The 23,799-nt window shown below is 46.6% G+C and overlaps 1 protein-coding gene across 4 annotated transcripts in view; it reads right to left on the reverse strand.

The window, feature by feature from the left end:
• The window catches only part of HDAC7 (histone deacetylase 7), a 48,934-nt gene that overhangs the window by 8,765 nt on the left and 16,370 nt on the right, over positions 1 to 23,799 (reverse strand). For 2 of the 4 annotated variants that reach the window (XM_072654489.1, XM_072654485.1), the window contains exons 2-19: positions 18,829 to 18,879; positions 15,240 to 15,424; positions 15,005 to 15,095; positions 14,525 to 14,627; positions 12,489 to 12,604; positions 12,132 to 12,257; positions 11,754 to 11,845; positions 11,445 to 11,555; positions 11,064 to 11,244; positions 10,583 to 10,779; positions 10,114 to 10,272; positions 8,628 to 8,850; positions 5,729 to 5,862; positions 5,477 to 5,597; positions 5,026 to 5,075; positions 3,416 to 3,523; positions 1,973 to 2,028; positions 1,624 to 1,711 (exon numbers count right to left, since the gene is read on the reverse strand). In XM_072654489.1, the coding sequence (XP_072510590.1) occupies positions 1,624 to 1,711; positions 1,973 to 2,028; positions 3,416 to 3,523; positions 5,026 to 5,075; positions 5,477 to 5,597; positions 5,729 to 5,862; positions 8,628 to 8,850; positions 10,114 to 10,272; positions 10,583 to 10,779; positions 11,064 to 11,244; positions 11,445 to 11,555; positions 11,754 to 11,845; positions 12,132 to 12,257; positions 12,489 to 12,604; positions 14,525 to 14,627; positions 15,005 to 15,095; positions 15,240 to 15,377 (2,094 nt within the window). In that variant the 5' untranslated portion in view covers positions 15,378 to 15,424; positions 18,829 to 18,879. Of the gene's footprint in view, positions 1 to 1,623; positions 1,712 to 1,972; positions 2,029 to 3,415; positions 3,524 to 5,025; positions 5,076 to 5,476; positions 5,598 to 5,728; positions 5,863 to 8,627; positions 8,851 to 10,113; positions 10,273 to 10,582; positions 10,780 to 11,063; positions 11,245 to 11,444; positions 11,556 to 11,753; positions 11,846 to 12,131; positions 12,258 to 12,488; positions 12,605 to 14,524; positions 14,628 to 15,004; positions 15,096 to 15,239; positions 15,425 to 18,504; positions 18,639 to 18,828; positions 18,880 to 23,799 lie in introns of those variants that run through there. The other 2 variants (XM_072654487.1, XM_072654488.1) reach the window with 2 other exon arrangements.

Consider the following 23,799-nt stretch of genomic DNA (forward strand, 5'->3'; position numbering starts at 1 on the left):
GAGAAAGTACAAAGGCCCAGGTATAGAAACAGGGGAAGAAAAACAACTGTTGTTATCACTGGCAGAAGCCCTCTTCTACTTTAAATCCTAACCCCACACTGCTGCACACTGCAAGCAGCTAGCCTATAAAAACCAGCCACTTGGAGGCTCTGGCACTGATGACCTGATTCTGACCACTCGTGCCTGCTTAAGCAAAGCAAGTTAGTGTTATATGAAATATTGTTGGATGTTATAGGATGTTCCCAGGTCATGTGACCCAGGGAAATCCTCACCTGAAGCATCTAGGTCTCTTAGTTGGTGTGTGTCCTTGGAACCTGCCTAGTTGGGTTTGGGTCTAGAGTACAGTGTGTGTCTATGGGAGTCCAGCAAAGTCTGGAGCCCTGGGGAGGGTTTTATCAGTCAGTGTCTCTCTGCTCAGAAGGATTGGGACTAGTCAGCTTCCTGCGGATGGCTGCTGCCAAACCCTTGCCACTAAACCTGTCATTTCTTGTCTAGAAGTAGGTACACTTCATCTCAACTATCCAGGAGGGACCTCTGCACAGTCAATACCGAATCCTAGCTCCACTGCCTAGCTACCTAGGTGACCACCGACAATTCTCTTAGTTGGAGTCTCACTTCCCTTGTCTGTAAATTGGGACTAAGCATATTGGAGCTACATATTTCCTGGGGTTGTTATGAAGAAAAACACTTTGAAACCAGAAAACTCTCTATTCCTAACATTACACCTGGAGGAAAAGAAGGGAGAAACACTTGGTAGGTTAAGAATGTTAGATTAAGTCAAGAAAGAAATCAGGGCTTTATCACCAGTGATTGATCAATCCTGGGTTAAGTCACTATAGTCTTCTCAGATATCAATTTGACTGTCTATATTTATCTCATTTCCTTTTATTTATTCTTTTCCAGTGCTAGAGTGAAGTTATAAGTCCTAGAAGAAAGAGAGTTTAAAAGAACAAAGAGACATATAAAAGACACATGAAATAGGTTTTAGAAGAACAACCCTCTTCTTAACATTGGTGAAAATTCACTGCTATTACTGTTATATACTGCTATGACAGTGGCTGTTACATTACACCACTACAGTGGTAGGACTTGGGGTGGTGGTGGTATTACTCTCATGAGGAATGGGGGAACTAAGTGAATATTGTTCTAAGAAGGGGTCCATGATGCAAAAAAAGCATAAGTACTCCTAGGTTTAGACTATAGATATCATAGGCTAAGGAATCTATGTTTTGTAAATATATTCATTATAAACTTAAAAATGTCTTTGTTTTCTCTACAAGTTTGTAAGAAAAGTTTCTACTACAATACTCTACATTTTCTTCAGCTAAATAAAGGGGCTGAAATAAAGAGATTGGAGCACTCTTATTCAGTTATAGGGGTGTTGTGACAGTGGCTTAGGGAAGAATGAACATGGAAAAAGGGCTGATTACCAATCACTTGTTTGCCTTCAGCTTTCTTTAGCCACAACATCTTGGGGTCACAAGGCTAGCTATAGGTAGATTAAGGGCATTCCTTCGGTTAAGTCTGTAGCCAGTGAGCACAAGCAAGGGATACTGCAGTCAGCTCAAGTCTGGAGCCTTTCCAGGTTCAGGAGCTGTGCCCAGAGGGAGGCAAGACACTTACCCAGTCCACAATGAGGATCTTGCTAACTTTTCCCTGCTGCTGTAGCTGCCGGCTTGCGATGGCCACCGAGTTGAAGAAACAAAACCCCCTGGGAGGAGAAAAGTATTCCTACCAGTCTGATCTCTCTCTGGGTCCCACCCTCAATGTAGCACATGCATAGCTCACTCATATGTCTCTTCTAAGGGAGACAGAGAGAAGGAAACTGGGGGCAAGGGTGGCTTGCAAATCATTCATTTAGTAAATCCCTTAAGGGACTTATATGTGTGTATATTCCTGTAGAGATCTTATCACTTCTCTGGGAACTTCCTTACCCTTCCCCCTCCCAAGGCCTCCCACACCCAGGGCTTACATGGCAGTTGAATGGTCTGCATGGTGTCCAGGGGGCCGCACTACTGCAAAACCATTCTAGGGTCAGAAGAACATTAGCGTTAACATTACACAACCAGACTTCTGTCTCACACCTTCCCCTAACAGCCTTACATCAACCTACCTTTCTCTTGTACAAACTGGTCCTAAAGCCCAGGCTCCTGGTTGCTGTCCTTGTGAGTGGATGGTTTCCATTTGCCTGCCCTAATTAAGTCAGGAATGACCATGGTCTCCCTAGTCTGGCTCTTCTCCCCAATGCTACATCCTCATTATAAACCATGACTTGGTCTGGATGTTAACACTTTACCATCTGTCAATCAATAAGCATTTAAGCATTTACTATATGCCAAGCACTATACAGGAGCCTGGGATATACATAAAAAACCAAGACAGGCTCTACCTTCAAAGAGCTTCCAGTCTATCTTGGTTGGCTGGTTTTACTTTGTCATTTTAATTATTTTTCTAAGTCAGTAGGTCTGTCTTGGATTCTAAGTGTTTAGAGATAAGGGACTGCATCTGTGAAGGACCCCTTGTATGGTGCTCTGGAGGACTAGGGTTAGGCCAGATAGGCAGCCTCCCCCAGTACAAAAGCATACTAGGGGTAGGGAGGGGAGAGATGAGTACAACAAAGGACACTAATTATTTAAATACATTTATATATTTTAATGCCCTTAATTTCATTGTGTGGCACAAGTCTACGTCTACGTGTGTGTGTACAGTAATGTCACATATTTTGTAAAATGATGAAGGCTCGAAGTCTTTGGTGCACGGTAATAAAATGGATACATTTTCCAAATTTTGTATAAGGAAATTAAGGTTAATGTTGTTAAAATATTCTTTATTATAATCCTCCTTTATTAGGAATTGTAGGTTTTAAGAAAGAGACTATAACTATCAAATTCAAGAAAAATTAGTCCCTACCCTGTCTGTAGGGCAGGAGGCTTAATCATCATTTGTAATAACATATATGAACCCAAACACATTTGGGCTCTGGTGCCTGGCAAAGGGTCACATAGAAAAGGGCACTTAAAGAATTTATAGGATCTTAGGACTGGATGAGACCTTACAGAGATGACCTCGTCCAATCCCCCTCATTTTTATAGACACGAGAACTGAGGCCAAGATTGAAACCTGCCCAGAGAGGGTTTATTCAGCTGGTTAATGGCTATATTTTGGATGGCTGAGATAAGGAGCCCCATGTAGATGTCTGGATTTAGTAGTCTACAGTTTTGAGTTCCCTTCCCTACCAAATGACAGGTATCCTAGGGTTCAAACCCAGTCTTGGACATGCCTGCCCCCAGTCCCTACCCCAATCCTTCTCACAAGTCCGTGATAGATTATATGACAGCTGCTGGATCTGGAATCCTAAAACACCCTAATCTTACTTTTCACCCTTCCCTAACCCTCTCCTACTTTCATGTCCTACCTTTAATTCTCGGGCAGCCACCTTGAAGGCAAGGTCAGTTACGCTTCCAGCAGCCCAGCGGGCTGCATTGGAGGAGTGCAGTTCATTCCAGATTGTATCTGTGTCCACCTGTATGGGCCAGAGTCACAGCCAATATCACCTAGGGTTCTACAGGTAGTAGAGTGGCCTAAGGGCACCCCATGGGGACAAGTATCAAAGCAGGCAGTAGGATGGGCAGTGCTCACTCCATGGCAAGAATGCCAAAGGTCAGAAATCTGGGTAAACAGTTCTGCCCCTCAAGGCTAAGAAGGTTAATGCCTTGCACTGCTCAGAGGTTGGGCCTGTTGAGGCCCTCAAATCCCAGTGTGCTTTTTCTTTCCCATGTCTAAGTCACTGGAACTAGTTCCAGATCGGCTGGCATATCCTGCCATCGACATCATCCCTGCCTCCCCATTCAGGTAAAGGGACATGGCATTACCTGGGTGGAGCTCAGGGTTTTAGTCAAGCTGGGGGTTTAAACCCCAGCTGACCCTGCTCAGGCCCTTTAGGATGGTCCAAGCTGGAGGGGCCGTCTGCACCACTGTCTTCTACTCAGGGCCCTAGCCTGGGCTGGGAGGCCTCCCTCAACCGAGCCCCAGGGCCATGGTTCCGCTCCCCTCAAAGGCTAGGGAGGGGCCAGGAGGGAATGGTAGGGAGGTGGGGCGAGGTGGACCAAGAGAGACAAGGAAGGCAGAGAGAGTCACAAGAAGCTGGAGAGAGAAAGAGAGAGAGAGAAAGACAGAGGTAAAGGGAGAAGGGAAGAGAAAACAGAAGTAACAACAGTTGGAAAAACCAGAAAGTGGCAGGAAATAGGAAGTTTTAAACAGGGTAGCTGCTCCCAAGTGGTCCTACCACTATCTGCAGCTTTCTGCTCTCCTTCCTGCACCCAAACTACCTGGATTTTATGATTTCATACTCCCAGCTCAAATCATAGCCAAGTCCACCACAGCATTCAATCCTCCCACTCCATCTACCTTTGGGTGGTACCTCCTTTGTTCTGAGGCAAAGGAAAGTACAAGATATGGACATCCAGTATGGGAAGAATCCATAATAGGGGAGCAAAGAACCAGGATACAGCGAAGGCCTGCTCTTTGGAAGTGGGGCTACTAGCTGTCATCACTGCTTTCCAACCCATGCCTGAAAGGTTCTACTTGTCTAGTACTTGCAAGCAGCCTGGTAAATTAGGTCTGATGACACAATTATACTTCATGGTAGGTGCAAGGGGCACATAGAGCCCTTGCACAAGGGAGTGAATTATGTCCCAAATCCAGATCTTGGCCCTGCTTCTCAGGCCCATGGCTCATTCACATGATTTACATGTCTGTTATGTGCCAGACAGCAAGCACAGTGGTATGAAGGATACAAAAGAATCAAAGACAAGGTTGTTGTCCTCCTACAGGCCTTCTAGCCAGTAGTAGGGAAGGAGAAGGGGCTGGGAATTGGTAAGAACTGCCTCTAGGAAGTTCTTTCTGGCATACAAACTAAGTAGGGAACTTGAGCACTAGGGAATACAGAAAGGGAACAGGAGGCTGGCAGAACAGGAACGCTGCCAGCAGGTATAATGCCCACTTGGGCTATAAGGAAGCACTTACCCCAACCCCACCACAGGGCAGCATCACAAACATCCTCTGTGCCAGGATCCCTGCAGGGAGAGTGGGTACATAGAAAATTTTATGGCATATGAGCCCTCTACCCAATGGCAGAGGTATAGAAGGGATGGGACAAAGGTGAAGACTGGAAAAGCAACACAGGAGAAAGAATAAAACAGAGGTGGCTGGGGTAAGCAAGGGCATAAGCATGGACAAGGAGCAAAGTCTGGGACATCAAAGCTAGGATGACAGGTTGAAGAAAAGTAGTGGAAAGCCAAGGTGAAGGCCAGATCAGAGGTTGGGCTAGACTGAACAGTTGTGGGGATTTCAGGGGGTGGGTTTAGGGCAAGGGGGAAGTATAGAGGGAACAAGAACAGGGGAAAGGCTAGAGCTGGGAATGATGAGAAATCTTGAGGACACTACAGGATGAGGTAAGTGGGGCACAGTTTCCTACCTGCAAGTTTTCCATTGTCCAATTTGAGTCGGCTGAGTGGGTTGGTGCCATAAAGCAGCACGTGTCTTTCATCATGGACTGACTGTAGCTCCTCCAATGAGGCCTTTCTGCCTCGGAGACACTGGGCAGAGAGAAGCTGTTACAGCTCCTGACTGCTGTGGCTCTTCCCTCTTCAGCTTGCTCCTTATCCTCCATACTCCTTTACCCTCACTCCTCTCCTTTCTCACCCCCCCAAACCCCATATCCACTTACCTCACACTGGCTCCGTAGCCCCCGTTCCTGTAGCCTTGACCAGATGCTCTGGATTCTACCTGCATGCTCAGGATGGTTGCTGTTGTCCCCACAGGAGCACTGGTGTTTGAGCATCACTGAATCATACACCAGCCCTGCCAAGGAGCCAGACAACAAGATACTGTTTGTTGGGGGACAGTTCTCCACAGAGCTATAGCCATGCCCAACATTCTTAGATGCCAACATACAGCTCAACACAACTGCCCAGCCAAAGTCCCTTTACAGGGACTAATGTACCCCACCCCAACATTCTCAAATATGGCCTCACGACTGCACACAGCTGTAACCAGTGATGCCCTGATGCCTTTCCAGGTAGCCCATGTGACCATAGCCCTCCCACTGTCCAGAAACCTACCCCAACAACCTCCTTATACATGCACACAACCACGCTGACACAGACTGACACCTCCAACACTACCCAATGTATCTCAGCCCCAAGCATACATGCACATAGTAGTCACACCCAAACACATCAATTACCGAACACAAATTTTGTCAGGCAAATTAGCATATGTCTATGTGGTCAGGCATAAGTGAAATTTAATTACAGCCTCACAGGATGATCCTTATACTGAATGTCATAGTCCTAAAGGGGCTTAGAGGTTAGAATCTGGAAATCCTAAATGACTGTTTGGTGATGGCTCAGTGGCTAGAGGACTGATCCTGGAGTCAGGAACACCTGAATCTGGCCTCAAATGTTTACTATCTGCGTGACCCTTAGCTCCTGGAAAACGAAATGGCAAACCACTCAAGTGTCTTTGACAAGAAAACCTCACTGATAGTACTGGTGTGCAATGGTCCTGAAGAGTTGGGTATGACTGAACAGTATCTCACAATTTAAAAGCCAATGAAATATCTATCTATCTATCTCTACCTTAGGATAGCCTTTCCTCCTTTATATAATTATCACTCTACCAGGGCTTGAGGTGGAATAAGAAAGCACTCAAATAGTCCCCCATTATTTCCTTGACTACCATCCCTGAGGAAGAGTCAGAGAGAGCAGAAGACAGAGGGGGAGTGAGGAGAGAAGATAGGAAAGAATAAGAAAAAAAGAAATGAAGGGGAAAAGGAAGGAGAGAGAGAACAGGAGGAGCCAACACAGAATGGAAGCCAAGAGCTACTGTGGTGATTTTTGGATAGTTTTCAATGATTCAAAAGCTAGAGGATAAAATGAAGACCTCCTAAGGTGAGTGGATTAGCTCAGGCTCAGCACTTAGCTACCTTGTCTAGTCTTTGTTCTATCTGTTTCTCTTAGTGTTGTGATTAGAGCTTAGACTGTCTGTCCCTTTTGCTTAGGATATTCTCTTTCTGTAGCTCCTGCCTCTTAGAATTTCTGCCTTCCTTCAGCAGCCACCTACTACATGGGACCTTTCCAAATCCCAATTAGTGAGTGCTCTCTCTGCTTTGAAATCACTGCCTCGTATCTATTTTGTATTCATAGAGCAGTAACATGGTACAGTAGATAAGACTGCTGGGTCTGGAGTCAGGAAAACCCCTCTCTCTGGGTTCAAATCTGGCCTCAACACACTGGCTTTGTGACCTTGGCTAAGTCACTTAACCTGTTTGCCTCAATTTATTCATCTGTAAAATGGGCTGGAGAAGGAAATGGCAAATCACTCCAGTACCTTTGCCAAGAAAATCCCCAACAGAGTCATGAAAAGTAGGAAACAGCAATATATTGTTTTGACTTCTCTGTATTTACACCTTATGCCTCCAGGGAAATGTAAGCTCCACAGGACCAATATTCTTAACTTCATCAGCGTCTTGTACACTTAATTACACATTTAATATTGAGCTGACCATCTTATTTTCCCAACCACTTCCCCTATAGACTGGCCCAGATAAGTCTCTGGAAAGATCTGAGTCTGTTTCCAGACAGAGGAAAAATGGTACAGTAAGAGATCTGGTAGAAAGAGCTGCCTTATGCCCAGGATCCTTTTCTTCTGGCTTACTGGGGACCCTTGTCGGGGAAGGGGAGGAGCAGTTACGTACTTCCTTCTCAGTTCTGCCAATTGAAATCTGATTTCTCTCAAGTGGTGCTTTTTTTTGGGAAGTCACCTCTGACCCCACTCCAACCTGCCAGCCTACACAAGGGTTCCCTCCATCTGCAAACTGCCGTTGTTCAAAAAGCACACTGGGCATACCTTTCACTCCCATCCATCACATGCTGCATTGTTTTACTGATTTTCACATATGAAGGATCCCCTTCCCTTTTGGTAGATTTTAAGTTTCTTGATGGTTTTTCACTTTTGTTTAAACAGTGCCAACGAATATGGACATAATAAGTCTTTAAAAGATATTTTAAAAAAAAGATACTTTTGTTGTTTAAGTTAAATATACAAGGATACTTCAGAGAGTGTGGAGTGGATAGGGGAAAAGAAAACTTGTGTTCTCAGTTATCTCATGGAGCTTGAGAGAATAAGGTGGCTGGGAAGGGAAAGAATCCTAGATATAGGACACCAAACACAATGTCGGGGCTTGCATCTTTCATGGGCATGACACATTGGATAAACAGGGCTTCAGAATTCATGTACAAGGATGGATAAAGAGCAGATGTTCTTAACCTGAGTTATATTATTTCTTAAGTATTTTGTATTTCAGTATGATTGTTTTCTTTTATAACCCTATACATTATGTCTTATGTATTCAAAAACACTGTTCTGAGAAGGGGACTGCAGGTTTCACCAGACTGTTAAAGGGATCCATGACACATCCTGACCTAGAGATAAGTAACACACACAGAGACACACACAGAGACACAGACACACACACACACACACACACACACACACACACACACTCCTTTTAATAACCTTTTCCTATGGTCTTTTTTCTGCCCTCGTCCCAATCTCAGTCTTACCAGTTGTATAAGGCAGGGTCCTGGCAGGGGTCTCAGGACAAGGTAGTACTAAGGCTTGGCTAGGTGGTTCTGAAGTTGGTAAGGAGACGGGGGCAGCTGGGGAGGACTGTGCCCTGGACAGTGGCCGGTGTCCACTTTGGGTAGAAGGCAACAGCAATGAGTCACCTGAACTTCCCCTGGGAAGCCGACCCAACAACCGTTGCTGCTGTTCCCATAGGAACATCTGAAAGAGAAGATGGATTCTTAATAATTTGATTTCTCCGGCTCTAAATACTACTCCTGCCCCTAGACTAGTGGTATTAAACTCAAATAGAAACAGACCCCTGCTGGCTGCATGTGGACTAGAAAACCTCAGATTAACATTATCTATGTCATATCTTGTTAAACATTTCTTAATTACATTTTAATTTGGCTGGAGCAGGGTGCACTTAGAAGTTCTGCCTGCTGCACATGTCAGCCCTCAACATGTGCCCTGCACATGTCAGAAACCCCTGTTCTAGACCTCATAGGAGAATAAGATGACAGATTTTGAGCTGGAAGAGAATTTGGAGGCTACCCAGTCCAGCCTCCTTATTTTACAGGTGAGGATACTGAGGTCATGGAAGATTCAGTGACTTTCTTAAGGTTATACAGGTAGTGTCAGAGATAGGATGTGAACCCAGGTTTTCTAACTCCAGAGTCAGGAGTCTTTTCGCTAAACCACCCTAATGTAGTTTTTCCAGAAAGCCCCACCCAAGGATTCTACTGCCCACTGCCACTGATTCCCTTGTTGTTTCCCCAACTTCAAAACGGTCTGGACTCATCATTGTCATCTCACAAAGACCCAACTCTCATACCCCAAAATCAGAACCCAAGCTGGGCTCTCCAGTGTTTACACATTGTGGCCCTGCTCCAATCATCTTAGAAGGGGCATTAAGATTCCCTAATGCTCTTCACTTAGGGCAAATAACTATCTTTGGATAGTTAGTTTAAACACAGAACTAGCTAGTTAGTTCATTAGGATACTGGATCAATGAGGCCAAGATCAAAGGTTCATAGCCCACATGGGAAAATGAACTCTGTTGTGTTCCATGGCCACAGACTCTATCCCTACCTCCTGCCAATTGCCCTAAAAACGTGTTCTGCTGGTTACAAAAGAGACTGGTTGGGAGAATGTGAAAGGACTTCAGAGTATATCCCTCTAGGGACAAAACTCAGATTGTATGCCCTCTGGTGGTGGTGAGCTGTCAGATTACCTTATATAAGAAGGCTGTTCTATTTTTTGTTGTACATGTGTCACTTGAATTCAATTGAGCTCATGCCACTGTGGGGCAGGCGTTGTGGTGAGGTAGGAGAGAAGGATACTGGTGCCCTGAAACTGCTCCCTGCACTCACAGTCTCATCTCCTTCCCATTCCCATCCTGTCCTGGCTGTGCTCCGATAGCCCCCTGCTCCTACCCAGAAACCTCTGTAAGAATGGGAGTCCCTGGCTGTGGAGACTGTCTACCTGCTGGTGCTGCTGGGAGGAGGCAAGACCACCAACTTCAGGTTTCCCATGGCTGAGGTCCCTGTGCTCTGGGCCTCTGATAGGTGCTTCATTTGTCTCCAGGTCCTCTGCTGAAGGGATTTGCCGAAGTCGAGGCTTCTCACTTGGTTTTCCTGGCCTCTGGGGAGGAGAGATGCCAAAGCACTATGGAGTGATTCTGAAGTCAGCGAGGCAGAGAGTAGGAAGTAAGGTGGGCTGGGTGAACTTGATCTGCTTGGTCTGCCACTGACTCCTAGGAATCCATGAAGTTTGTCTAGCTGAGAGTAATTGCTGCCAGTCCACTCTGATCTTAGCCCCTTTCCCTCCAAACTTCCATCTCCTCTTTCACCTCACAGTAGCCTAGCTTAGCACCCCATCATAGATGTATTCCCTGAATACATCCCCATCCCCATCCCCATACCTCCCCTCCCCACCCACTTTCCCACCTCACCTTGCTCAGCTGTGAGTGTTGTTTCAGCCAGTCCAGGCGGGGCTGTAGGGAGCCTAGTGGCTGGGGAGCAGTGGTGCTGGGGGGCAGGGGCTCAGAGCGAGTCCGGCTCAGTGGTGTGTGGGGGCCTGAGCTTGAAAGCCGTTCACTGGAGAGTAGTGATTGGGCAAAATGGAAGGGCAGTGGCCCAAGCCCAGGCACTATAGAGAATGAGAATAGGGTGAAGAAGGGAGAGAAGCAAGGGGAACATCTCAGAAGCTCAGAGCAGTAGGGAAGGGAGAAAGGAGCAGAGGACATGATCACTGGGGGGAAGTAGAAATGTGGACATAGAGGGGAAGGGCTGCTAGCAGGAAGGGCATCCAAGGATCTTCCTGGGAAAGGACCAGCCAGTTCTGGTTATATATTCATTAGGGTATAGGGACCTGTTCTACAACTTATTCCCTTCCCCACCAATACCTTCCCCAGGACTAAGAGGGAGCCTCACCAGTCAGCAGTGGGGGATGAGATATCGAGGGCTCCAGGATAAGGATGGGCTGTAGGTGGGATGCCAAAGTACCCCCTGCCTCAGGCTCTAGACCTGGGGGCAGGAAGAGGGGACCATGGGGGCTCCCCAGGACAGGCCCCCGGGGTCCCAAAGCAGGATGAGTCCTTCGGTCACCATCAGCCTGGGAGAAAAACAGAGAGTGAGCAGAAGGAGGCTAGCCAAGGAGGAACTAAGCTATAGGCTAAAAATAAAGGAGATGCAGACTAAAGACTGGATATGGGGGAAGTGGAAAGGGAAAAGGGGGAAAGACTTAGATGCCAAAGAAGATCTGGGAAGGGAGTACAGAGGGCTTGGAGTAGAGAGGAAGTACTAGTCACTTACCCTGGTGGTGGCAGGCAGCCCCAGGGTGATTTCAGGAAGCGCGGACACTGCTGGCAAGGCGAATGGGGCAACTGAACTTTCCTGGAGTCGAAGCCGTTGTGCTAAAAGCTCCTGCCACAGAGAGCAGGATGAGAGGTCACAACTCTCGGACTTTTCCCCACATGGAAACCATTCTCTCTAGAATGTATACCCTAAATTTCCAAGAGGTGCCTAGCTGGCTTCCAAAGGCTTGAAGGTACTCCAGTGGCCCTCCCTGGATTGAATGATTACTGCCTGGCAAGCAGTGTTTGGTAAGGATGGGGTATTTACCTCAGAGCCCACGGCAGGTATGGGGCCATGTTCGCTGTCATTGGGGGAGCTGCAACCTGAAACGGGCGTGCTGCTACTGCTAGGGGATGAATCTGGAATATTGGGAGAAAAAGAAAGAGATGTTCAAGGATGAGGAATAAGGTCCAGTCCTCCTCACCCTTCAACACTTTCTGTCCAAGAACAGACTCTTCAATCTTTTCCATTTACCACTCCCTGCCAAGCCCAGCCCCAAAGTCAGTCAGGCCTTCATTTGCTTGGTAAACTACCCTTTCTCTGATGTGGGGGACACAGCAGCAGTAACCTCAGTCCCACCTCCACACCCCCAACCCCAGGGAACCTCTGCCTGGTGCCTGGCCTGCTTCCCTAAATCCCCCTCACCCCCAAGGGGCTCAGTGGGGCGCCGACGAAGGCTGGGAGGAGCGCTCTCCTTGCGGAGCAGTGGGTTCTTCCTCAGCTCCAAAGACTTCTTGGGTTTGTAGCGCAGCTTCAGGTTGGGCTCTGAGACTGTAGAGAGGACTAGAGTCATCCTAGGCTCCCTTCCCCCCTCCACTGACCCTCCCTTCAGAGAAGTAAGGGGGATAGCAGAGAAGAGCCTATACTTTCTCTCATGGACTCTATCCCTCCCCTTCACATTTCCTTCCCTCTCAATTCTGTCCTTGTACCCTCTGACCTAAGTTATCTCTCCCATCACTTCCCTCTCAGCCCCCACCACCCCTGGTTCTCTCCCCAGCTCACCTGTCTTACGCAGGGGAAAGTGTTCTGGGGAGTCACTGAGCAGAGTGGGAACCGTGGGCAGGAAGCTGTTCAGCACGGCAGGGGGCGCTCCTTCTGTCTCTAGAGACCCCAGGGTTCTGTGGAGAAGATGCTCAAGCTGCTCCAGAATAGCTGGCACCCTAATGCCTGCAGGTATATAACTGCACAGGGCACTGAGAAGCCTTTCATGTAATCTCATCCACCTAGAGACTGAGGCTGCTTCAGCTACCAGGGCTTCCTATTCCCCAGGACCATGCAATAGCAAGTGCAGAACTGATTCCACTGGGGGGTCTCTCAGGTACGTTGAGAGACAGCAATGTGCAGGGCCAGGGACCTGGAGTCAGGCAGGGGAGGGGAGTGGAGCAGGGACCATGAGTTCCCAGAAGGCAGCTTCCGAGGCAGCTAGGTGGTGCAGCAGAGACAAGGCCAGACTAGGAGTTAGAAGACTGGTGTTTAAATCTGACTTCAGACACTTACTAGGTATATGACTCTGGGCAAGTCACTTAACCTCTATTTGCCTCAGTTCCCTCATCTGTACAATGAAGATAATACCAGCACCTATCTTCCACAGGTATTGTAAGAATCAGATAGAAGAATAGTTGTGTACAAGTGTTAGCTCTTATTATCCCAGAAGAGCGTCTATGGGCTAGGGCAACCTCCTGCATCTAGTTTACAGGATCATAGGATTTAAAGCCAGAAGAAAACCCAGATATCATTCACACCAACACCCTCATTTGACACATGAGAAAATTGAGGCCCAGTGGAAAAAAGAAGTATGAATGGCCAGGTCAGGATCTGAACGTAATAAGCCCTCTCACTACCGATCTAATTTGCTTCCTTCTGTACCATTCAATCTCCTCATTTTTTATAAATGAGGAAACTGGAGTCTAAAGAGCTGACTTTCCCAAGGTCACACAGGTAATATGTAGAAGAACCAGGACTCCAACTTTGGTCCTCAGACTCTAACTTTTCACTCTAGCCCACTGCTTCTCTGAACAGGAGGGAGCTTAGCTGCCCCCATGCTGACCACTTATAATGGGCTCCAGAGGGCCGTACTGTGTCATAACTGGTCTCCTTGCCTCAAGTCTCTCCCCTCTCCAAAACAGACTCTACAGAGGTGCTGGAGGTATCCTTTGTTCAATAACTCCAGTGGCTCCCTATTAGTTCATCTAGGATCAAATACAATCTCCTCCGTTTGACATTTACAACCCTTTCTAACCTAGCTCCAACCTACTTTTCCAGGTTTTTTTATACTCTATGAGTATACACTAGAGTATTATGTACTCTGTGGTCCAGTGGACAAACAGACCTGGTCCTCACATAGAATATTACATCTCCGTGCCTGTGCTTATGTTGTCTCCCTGGCTTGGAAACCCTAGTTTCCTTCAAACACAAGCACCATCTTCTATAAAAGATGAGGACTTTGATGATCCTCCCTAGCAATCGGTGCCCCCTTCCCTATTACCTTTGTATTTATTCCGTTTATGCTTATAAGTATACATGTTTCCCTAATGGAATGTAAGCTGCTCCTTGAGAGCAGGGACTAATTTTTGTCTTTGTATTTGCATTGCTTGGCATCATGCCTGGCACACAGAAGCCATTCGACAAATTCTCATTCATTTAATTAATCAGTGGATGGAAGGAGTAGTTCTGTGTACTATTATCTAACATTCTGGAAGCTTTGAAGCTTGGCTCAGGTGGTCAATTCGATGGGGCAAACCATTTGTGACAATGAAGGTGCACCTGCCTTAAGCACTGTGACAAGTGTGTGTGTCCAGAAGAGTTTTAAAGGAAGAAGACTTTGTGGGCAGTGGGCTGCTGTTGTGTACATGTTAGGGACATATGCATGAGGAGGCAGCTGTGTTGTCTTTGTGGAGTGGTTGGTATCAGAGAGCTAGGAGGAGGCGGGGGCAGGGGATGGAGGGAGCTGGTTGGTTTGTGCTTTTGGGCTCATAGCTTTTTTGTTAGAAATAGGGAGTTAAGGTACATGGATAGGGGGAGGGGAGGGAAGGACTCACCTGAAGGGAATGTTGGAATGGGTGGTTCTTTCCAATGCTGCCTGCTGCTTCTTCAGAATGACCTCAGCCAACTTCTGTTTCACAGCATGGCTGGCCACAGCACCTAGGATAGGGAGGAAGTGGGGTTGAAGGGAGAGTGGGAGTAGGGGTAGGCTCCTAGCATGCTCTCTGCCCAATGCCCAGCTTAGGCCCCCAGCACTAGATGTACTGGAACTCCTTCCCCATCCCCCAGGCCTTTCTGTTCTTTTCTCTCAGAGCCAACACAGTTGTACAACACACACAGATTTAGAGCCAGATAAACTGCTGTGTGAGGGCTGACATGGGTATGGTGAGGACCAAAGAATCTCTAACTCCTCCTTCCCCTCCACTTCCCGCCAAAGGCGCAGACAACCGGGGAAAGCCAACCAGCCCTGGTGCTTGCCCCAGGGTGAATCAGGGGCATCTGGGGGTGAGAACCAAGAAGAGGCCCCCTTTATTTACTCCGTTTGCTCTTGTCCTTGTGGAGAAGCTGCCTCAGCTCCTGCTCTTGATGGCCTCCTGGTGCCTCTTGCACTGGAGTCTCCAGGGAGAGCTGGGGATGAAATGAAGGAGAAAGAGGTCAGGAGAGTAAGGGGCTGAGGAGGCTTAAGCCTAGTGAGAGACACCCTTAAGGACTAATGTGTGGGTTATAGGAGACATACGTCTAGGGATGTAAAAGGTCCTGGAAGAGACCAACCTGAATGTGTTCAACCTGTTGATGCTGTAGACCAGCAAGAAAGAGCTGGTGGTGCAGATGCTGAGAGCGCTGAAGGGCCAGCAAAGTTGGTTCTGCTGCAGGCTCCACAGGGGGCCTCTGGCCCACCCGAAGGTCCATGGGCTGGAGCTGAGGGACTGGCAGTGCTGGGCGGCAGGTGGAACTAGCTGAGGACATGAATCGCAAACACAAGGAAATACTGTATAAGAAGCAGGAGAGCTGCCCTGAGTACCTGTCTTGACCATCCCATCCACATACCACAGCTTAGAACTGTGGCCTTCCTCACAGGGGACAACCGGTGAGTTTTGGAGTTGTGGAGTGAGTCCCTCTGGCCCTCGATCCTTCCTTCACCCCATGATCAATCTTGCTTTCCCTGCAACTGAAGGGCCCATTCCCAGTAGAGGCAGACTTCAAATGGGCTAAATGCGGAGGTAGTAGAGTTTGGTATGGACCCGTTCAACAACTCCAACAGAGTAGGACCTAAACTACTCCTTTTGGGCCTTGCTTTCCCCATCTGCTAAATGGAGAGGGCCTTCATGGGAACAGGCTAAGTGAATGGCACAGTTCTTTAGACTTCTGACCCCTGGGTTACTGGGGGCAATCTTGACCACAAAATGAATCATTCGGTTCATTCAGACCTGTGCTAACATGGTGCCTACATCCTCCAGTGCCCTCTGTGCCCCGTGGCACAGCACAGCAGGGACTACAAGCACAGCTGTCTCTTCCTGGAGTGCCCTCCCCACCCACTGCCAGGCCGGCCCCTCCATGGTGCTGGGAACTCTGCCAAGGTCTTGGGTGAAAATGGCTATTTATAGCCAGCTCCCAGAGCAGGTTCCACCAAGCACAGCCGGTCCCTGCAGTCAGAGAAGCTCAGGGTAGGGAGGAGGGAGGGAGGAAGGGAAAGTATCCAGGAAAAGGCAGGGGTTGTAGAGGGTGGGAGGGTAGTGCTTGTCCTACCTGGTAACATAGAAAAGAATCAAAGAAACCTTCCAAAAGAGGGGGACTTCTGTCTTTTTAAAGTTTTTAAACAAAAAACCTTTTTTTTGGAGGGGAACATTGACAATGTAGGGAGCTCCCTGAAAAGGAACTTTCTCTGTCAAAGCAGATCAGCACTTTTCTGGCAACTTTTAATCTAAGAGAAGTGCCCGGGGCACTGGGAGGTTAAGTGAATTACCCCCAGGTAATTCCTGACAGGGAGCCAGTGCTCACATCCCTCCCTCCACACTGCCTGGCAGAAAGGTTTCTATCAAGATGAACGGGAAACATTTCAAAGCCTAGTTTCCTCAGAGCAGGGCACCCAGCAAGAAGCCAGGTTGCCAGGGGCTGATGGAAAGGTATAAGGCAGTATGGTATAGTAGGAAGGACCCTAGCTTAGGACTTGGGTTCTAGGTCTAATCCTGGCTCTTTTACTAAACTAGCCACATGACTTTGGAGGGGAGGGGTCATTGTACCTCTCTGTACCTCAGTATCTCAATCTGTAAAATAAGAAGGTTGGATTAGATGAGAGTCTCTTCACCTTTCTGTTGGTCCCCTTTGGCATCTTGGATAAACCTACGTTCCCTTTTTCAGAATAAGGTTTTCAAATATTGAAGGAAATGCTAAATTTCAGTCAGAGAATTGTACAAATAAAAATGCAATTTTCCTCCCTTCCAAGTTCACACATTCTCTGAGTTAGCTCCAGATTAAGATTAGATGATCTGTAAAGTCCTTTCCAGCTCTGTGTACAGTAAAAAACTAATGTAGTTATAAGTCACAGGACTTGAGTACAAATCTTGGTTCTGCTACTTAGTACCAGAGCTAGGTGGCATGGAACAGAATAGTAGCCTTGAATTATGAAGATTCATCCTTCTGAGTTCAAATCAGGTCTCAGACACTTACAAGGCATGTGACCCTGAGCAAGTCACTTAACCAGGCTTGCCTCAGGTCCTCATCTAACTGGAGAAGGAAATGGCAAACCACTCCAGTATCTCTTCCAAAAAAAAAAAACAACCCAAAATGGTGTCAGAAAGAGTTGGACACAGCTGAAAAACCAGAAACCTATGGGACTTTGGGAAAATCACTAAACCTCTTTAGGCCTCATTTAGGTCTCATTAGGGGTTAGGGCCAGATAATATCTAAGGTTTCTGCCAGTTTTAAATGTATGATCCTGTCATCCCAAAGAAACTAGATGGCTATCTGTGAACTTGGGAGTCTACTGCAGGATAAGCTTCCCAGGTTCTCCAGAGACTAAATCCTCTCCCCCGCAGCATTCCCCAGATTCACATATTTCCTTAAGTTCTGGGGGCTAGAGGTAACATAAAACTATGTAGATTTGCTTAGGACCCCTACTGATGAGAAAGAAGGGAAAAGCAACTTCTTAGAAATGGATAAACCCTGACTAAATCTACACTTTTTTTTGGCCTTTCTTTGTATCTCCTATTCTAAGCACAAAAACACTTAATAAATACTGATTGACTTGACAGTGAGTCCAAGGACTTTGGCCATACCCAGCCCAGCCTAGAAACTGGGGGTTTGCTATCTCGTCACTGTCTTTTCACTTCGGACACTTTTGAGCTGTGTGGTACCAACCTTTACGTACTTCAGTTTCCTCATCTGTAAAATGGGGATAATAATAAAGGAAGGGCAGTGAGGCATTTATTAAGAATCTACCATGCGCTGGGTAATGTGCTATGTGCTTTATAAACATCTCATTTGATAGTAAGAGCCCAATAATAACGTTAATCCTAACAGACACGCGCTACGATTTCAGATAGTTGGGGAGTGGAGGTGGGAGAGATGGGGGCATGAGACAAAGCTGTGGTGGAAAGATCACTGGACTGGAAGCTAGAAGACCTGAGTTGGAGTTCTAGTTCTACCACTGGATGCTGGGTGATCTTGGGCAAGTAACCTTTTTGAGTTTCAATTTCTTCATCTATAAAATGGGGATAATAACACTTACCCTTCTTTCTTCACAGAGTTATTGTGAAAATCAAATAAGATTATGTATGTGAAAATGCTACATATACACGTACATATATATAAAAAAACATACTTGATAATACTTGGCTGGGACCCCTTCCAGGGTGGCCTATCAGCAAAATAAAACAAAAAAACTGGAACCCTGGGGCTTCAAGTAAGTTGTAGAGCAGGAGGTAGAGAATGCCAAGAAATGGACAAATTGTACATAACCTCCTACACAAAGATTAAACACACGTTCCACCCAACCAAAGCCTAACCAACAGAGCATAGATAATACCCTTCTCCTCACCTCTCCACCCTGTCCCCTTAACAGATTCATTAGAGATACGAAGAGGATCTGTCTTCTCCATTGTGAGCTCCCTTGAATCAAGGCTGAGATGCAGAATAGCCTATGAGAAGTAGCTTTAAAAGCCCCACTCTTCAATTCTCTCCCATGAAACAAACTAACTTTTCTCCCTATTCACCTGAAGCTTAGAATCCCACTCCCACATCTCCACTGCATTCTCCCTAAAGGCTTGTCTCCCCTCCTTTTCTCATCCCTCAGTTTCCTATTCGTCTTGTGCTCTGCCTGTAACACTCCTCCAATTCCCCAACCTTGATGACTAGCTGTTACCTGTGCCAGGTGGGCTGGTATACTGGGGGCCAGGGCTCACCTGGGTCCCATCTGCAAAGAGAGAAAGATGAATGAGGAAGCTGCAGAGAGGAAAACAAAATTAAGGAGGGACTGTGCTATGTCAGGGTAGAATGAAAAAAAGAAAGGCCCAATACTGGGGGATCTCTCGGGCTTTCTGTTTACCTCAACCCTCCATTGGCCTGAGCTCACTCCCACAAACCTGGAGTCTCAGCCATCAAGAGGAGGTACTATGTCCTCAAATATAAATGTTGGCTGGGAGCTCTCAGCCCTCTCTCCTACATGTCCAAATGAGTTTCATGGACATAAGATCACAAAATCTAGACCTGGAAAAAGACTACAGAGATGATCTAGCCCAGAGATTCTTTTCCTGAGGTTCATGAACTTATTTCAAAACTGTTTTGATAACCCCATTTCAGTATAATTGATTTCCCTTGTAACCCTATATTTTTTATATTATATATTTAGAAATATTATTCTGACACCCAAGAACTTGGCATTGTTATATGATTCAATATCAGAAACTGATATAATTTTATGAGTAGAAATCACATTAAAGAAGCAGACTTACTACCTGTTTTGTCACTGCATCCTAAGGACTGGGACTTTTCCATCGGGCTAGTAGCTAAAACCTTCCCTATTAGAAGATGAGTTCCTAGGAAAGTAGAGACTGTCTTCCTTTCCTATTTGTGTCCCCAACACTTAGTGTATTTGCATATATTAATCAGTTAGTAATTGCTCGCTTCATTCATTCATCCATCCATCCATCCATCCATCAATCATCCATATACTTCATGAGGCTGCCAAAGAGGTCCATGGCATACGAAACCCTGATCTAAACCAATTCCCCTTTTATGGACAAGGATAGAGAGCTGGGAACTGAAATGACTTGCCCAACATTATGCAAGTAGGAAGCTGCAGAGGTAAGATTCAAACCCAGGTCTTTTGGGCTATAAATCCAATGCTCTTTCTGTTAGCCCATTCTGCTTTCCATCCTGTATCTGATAAACAGACAACTATCCCATTCTGACAGTCCCCTCCCTCCAATCTCTAAATCCTTAGAGTATCCCTTCCCTGGGACAGTAACTGTTCACTGGGGGGGCAGCAAAAATAGGCTCCCTCCTGTAGTCTGGTGAGATGCTTGGAGGGAACCAGAAAGGAGGGTGCTAGAAGTCTGAGACTCATAATTGATATTAGCACAGTGCATGGCACATGCTGAATGCTTAGTAAATGCTTTATCTAGAGATCCAGAGATCTATTATTCACCCAAAGCTGTATTTTCATTGGCATAGGACACACCTACCAATGCAGACAGTTTCTCAGCTACTTAGAATCTTGGAGAATTTCCAGAAAGACTTGCCCAGGGTCACCCTCTCAGTCAGTATAAGAGATGGAGCTTGAACTCAAGTCTTCTTGACTCTAAGACTGGCTCTCTACCACTAGTTTACCTCTCAAGATAACAATAATACTTTATACTGTATGACATTTATTCATTAAAAAGTGTTTACCTCTTGATCCTCACAAGGTTTACACTTTGGGTGGATATTAGAATTACTATTATCCTCATTTTACAGATAAGGAAACTGAGGCTCAGAGATGTTAGGTGACTTGCCCAAGGTCACACAGCAAGTAAGTGGCAAAGTCAGGTCTGGAGCCAGACTTTAAGCCCAGCATGCTAGATCTGGAGAAAAAGGCTGAACTGAAAAATGCCAGTCAGTAGTGGAGGCTGGAGAAATAAACCCTAGAAAAGCAGGAGATGAGTCAGAGAATGTATGAGAACTAGGAGAAGGAAAGTGAGATTTAGGTGTCAGGGCAGGAGCTAATGAGATACTGGGGAGAGGACCCTTAGACTAGGGTCACCTTTCACTGATTGTCCCATCCCCTCCCCTCCCCCTCTCCACATGCCTTGCTGCAACATTAGTCCCTCCCTGACACAGGAAGCTGTTGGACCCAGCTACTTCATCTTCGTGCTTGGAGTGTACAGGGCCCTCAAGTTGGAGTCCAGCCCACAAGTCATTCAGACTTGGCATCTGAGACCTCTTCTGGAGAAAGGAGTCAAGAAACTCACAGGGAAGAATGAGGCAGAGGCAAAGGTCTGTGTGCTTGGGAGAGGTGTTGGAGGAGGAAGGAGCCAAAGCTAGTGAACAAACTTAAGGAAAAGGGCAGGGATATACAGAATGATAAGAACAACCTGTCCTGGGCCCCACTTCTAACTGTAATCTTAAATTTAGCTCTGAGGCTGAAGTCTAGAGAAAGGCTGTCAAGCAGGGGTACAGGGGCTGGTTAGAGAGGTACCAGTTCCAAAATCCTTTAACCAGAATGAGTGGACGGTGAGTAACCTCTTGCCTTCCCCCAAGTAAAACTGCTCAGCTCAAGCCTGGAGAAAGGGTGAGAGATGGGGCGAGGTCAAAGGGACTCAGGAAGGAGGGAGTGAATGGTGCCCTAGGCGAACACACTCAAACCATGTAAAGAGGCAGGTGGGCTGTTTGAGGAAAGCCAACTGGCTAGTGCTGCTTTGTTCTGGTTTCCCTCTTAGCAGCAGCTACTTCCCAAGACTGAGGTCAGAGAACTCCCTGAGGGCACCACACTACTTAGAGGGTGAGAAACTCAGGACATAAGAGGGTACAGAAATATACCTACCCTTCACTGACCCCTTCTCTCATTCCCCCCACTTGTTCAGCCTCCCAAACGTACCAAAAGCATTCTTAACTTGGCACTTTAACTCATACTGCTGGGTCTGCCCTCCTCCTTGCTTATCCATTCTTCAAAGCCACAAATCTCTTTATAGCCTTCTTTGACCACTTCAGTACAAAATAATCACTTTCCTTTCTGACTTCATTGACTTCCAGCAATCTTGATGATTTCCTATACAACCATGGGCATTTAATCACGGGTGTTTTTAATCTCCTCCCTTTGTCTCTCTAGATTTTAAGCTTCTTTCAAACTGTGTAGAGTCAGAGGGCTACTAACAGTAGATGCCCAAGAGTTACTTGTTCAACTGATACACACATTCCTTCCTAGTCACCTCCCCTAAGGTCAGCATAGATCTTTAGAAGTTGACATTTTCTCTGACAATGTGAGCAGATGCCCCTTCCCACGTGAGAGTCCTTCTCCCACTCTGGAATCTACCAATACCTCCATTTTTCCAAACAAGTTCTATCCTATCACCTCCCCAGGGAAGATGAGGTGAATGCCCTTGGCCCTCCAAGATTCTTGAAAAATAAGCCAAATCAAATAAACATTCATCCATAAGGAAAGGTCTCCTTAGCTCTGATTCTATGGAGCATGCTCAGTCACCAATTAATCTCAGTTACTCCTCCACTTGGTCCCAGCCCAACCACACCAGGTCAGTGAATGTCACCAGCTCTGATGCCCTGGAACTCGGCCAGATTTCCCTGAGCTCCTGCTCAGGCCTGTTAACCCCACACATCAGGTACCATGCTTTCCCTCCAGGAAGGAAAAGCATCAACGACCCTGAACTCTGAAGTGTTTGTTACTGGGCTTGAAAAGGATGTTTTCTGACAGCGCAGGTTATAAACAACACTCAGAAAAGCCCTGTGTGCTGGCAACTAGAACTGCTTTTCTGAAAGCAATTCCTGGTGAAATCATTTGGCACCCCTGAATGCTGTGCTCGGCGAGGAAGTCTGAAGCCATACTGGGACAGAAAGGGAACCCTGGCAGATACCTTTTTCCCTTTGTCACACAGGGAAGAAACAAAGGCCTGGAGTAGAAAAACAACTCATTTAAGGTTTGGAAGTACAAGACAGATGTAGAATGTAAACACCAATTCTTAGTCTGGTGTTGAATTTGGGATACCCTGCCCTCTTATCTCCAAAGAAATGTTGTTGTTACCTGAAACAATGAGGAAAGAGGGAGTAGATGGGAATCCATAAGGGATAAGAAAAATGAAGGAAGTAGGCTGAGGGTGGGATGGGGCAGAGTAAGGAGTAAAGTATGGCCAGCCCAGCTAATCCTAACAGCCTGTGGCAGAAGACTGTCTTGTCTCCAAAGAACTTTCCTTCTAGCCTTCTTTCTCTCTTCTCCTCTTATGGGGTCTCAAAGATGAACCTTACTTTCCCTCCTTGGAGAGTTGGAAGCTCAAGGTGTCTAGGTCCTGCTGAGGTTGCATCCATTGAAATGCCCCTTACCCCACAATTGGGGTACCTGGCCCCATAGCTACTGAACCAGACAGCCCCAGAACTCGTCTCATCTTCTGTGATAGATCCAACCATATCACTATAGTAGTGCCCCAAAGAGCAGCAAACAGCCGCAGGAGCAACATGTCTCCCAACCCCAGCTCCCTCAACCTTTGTCATCATCCTCTTCTCCAGCTTCTGATTGGTGATCCAAGCTTTTGGCCTTAGCTTCACTCACTCAACAGTTGAAAAGTGAGGAAGATGACAGAAAACACTATACTGACAGTAACATTCAGCCAGTGAGCTTCAAGAACTTGCCTACGCTTTTGATCTCTACCTGGTCAACTGGTTCTCTTACAGGATGTTCCATATCACTGACATATCACTGACTGTGTTCTATGGTGCATACCACTAATAGCTCAGTTCCTTTCCTAGACCCCAAACTCCTAAATCAGGAGGGAAGGAGCAGGAGGACCCCAGATCACAATAGTGCTGGCCCAGTAACCAAGTGAAAGGAAAGAAAACAGCCTTAAGAGGCAAGAGTTCTGGCTCTATATCTCTGGCTTCCATCCCTCTTGGAGCTTGTTTCTACTTTCTGATTGGAAGGGGAGGTCTCCCCCATCTTTACCTGTTCCATTCTCCCTACCTCTGTTCCCAGCTCTCTTCTCCATCCTCCACATTCTGTTCCCATACACTCCCCCTTTCACTCCTGATCCTTCTACAACTTTCTTCTGTGCACACCACAATCACCCTACATGCAGACTCTCATCATCCATCTCCTGAATGAACTACTCATTTTTCCTTACACATGCTACAT

The sequence above is a fragment of the Notamacropus eugenii genome, chromosome 3, assembly GCF_028372415.1.
Source record: "Notamacropus eugenii isolate mMacEug1 chromosome 3, mMacEug1.pri_v2, whole genome shotgun sequence".
In the NCBI taxonomy this organism is placed as follows: domain Eukaryota; kingdom Metazoa; phylum Chordata; class Mammalia; order Diprotodontia; family Macropodidae; genus Notamacropus; species Notamacropus eugenii.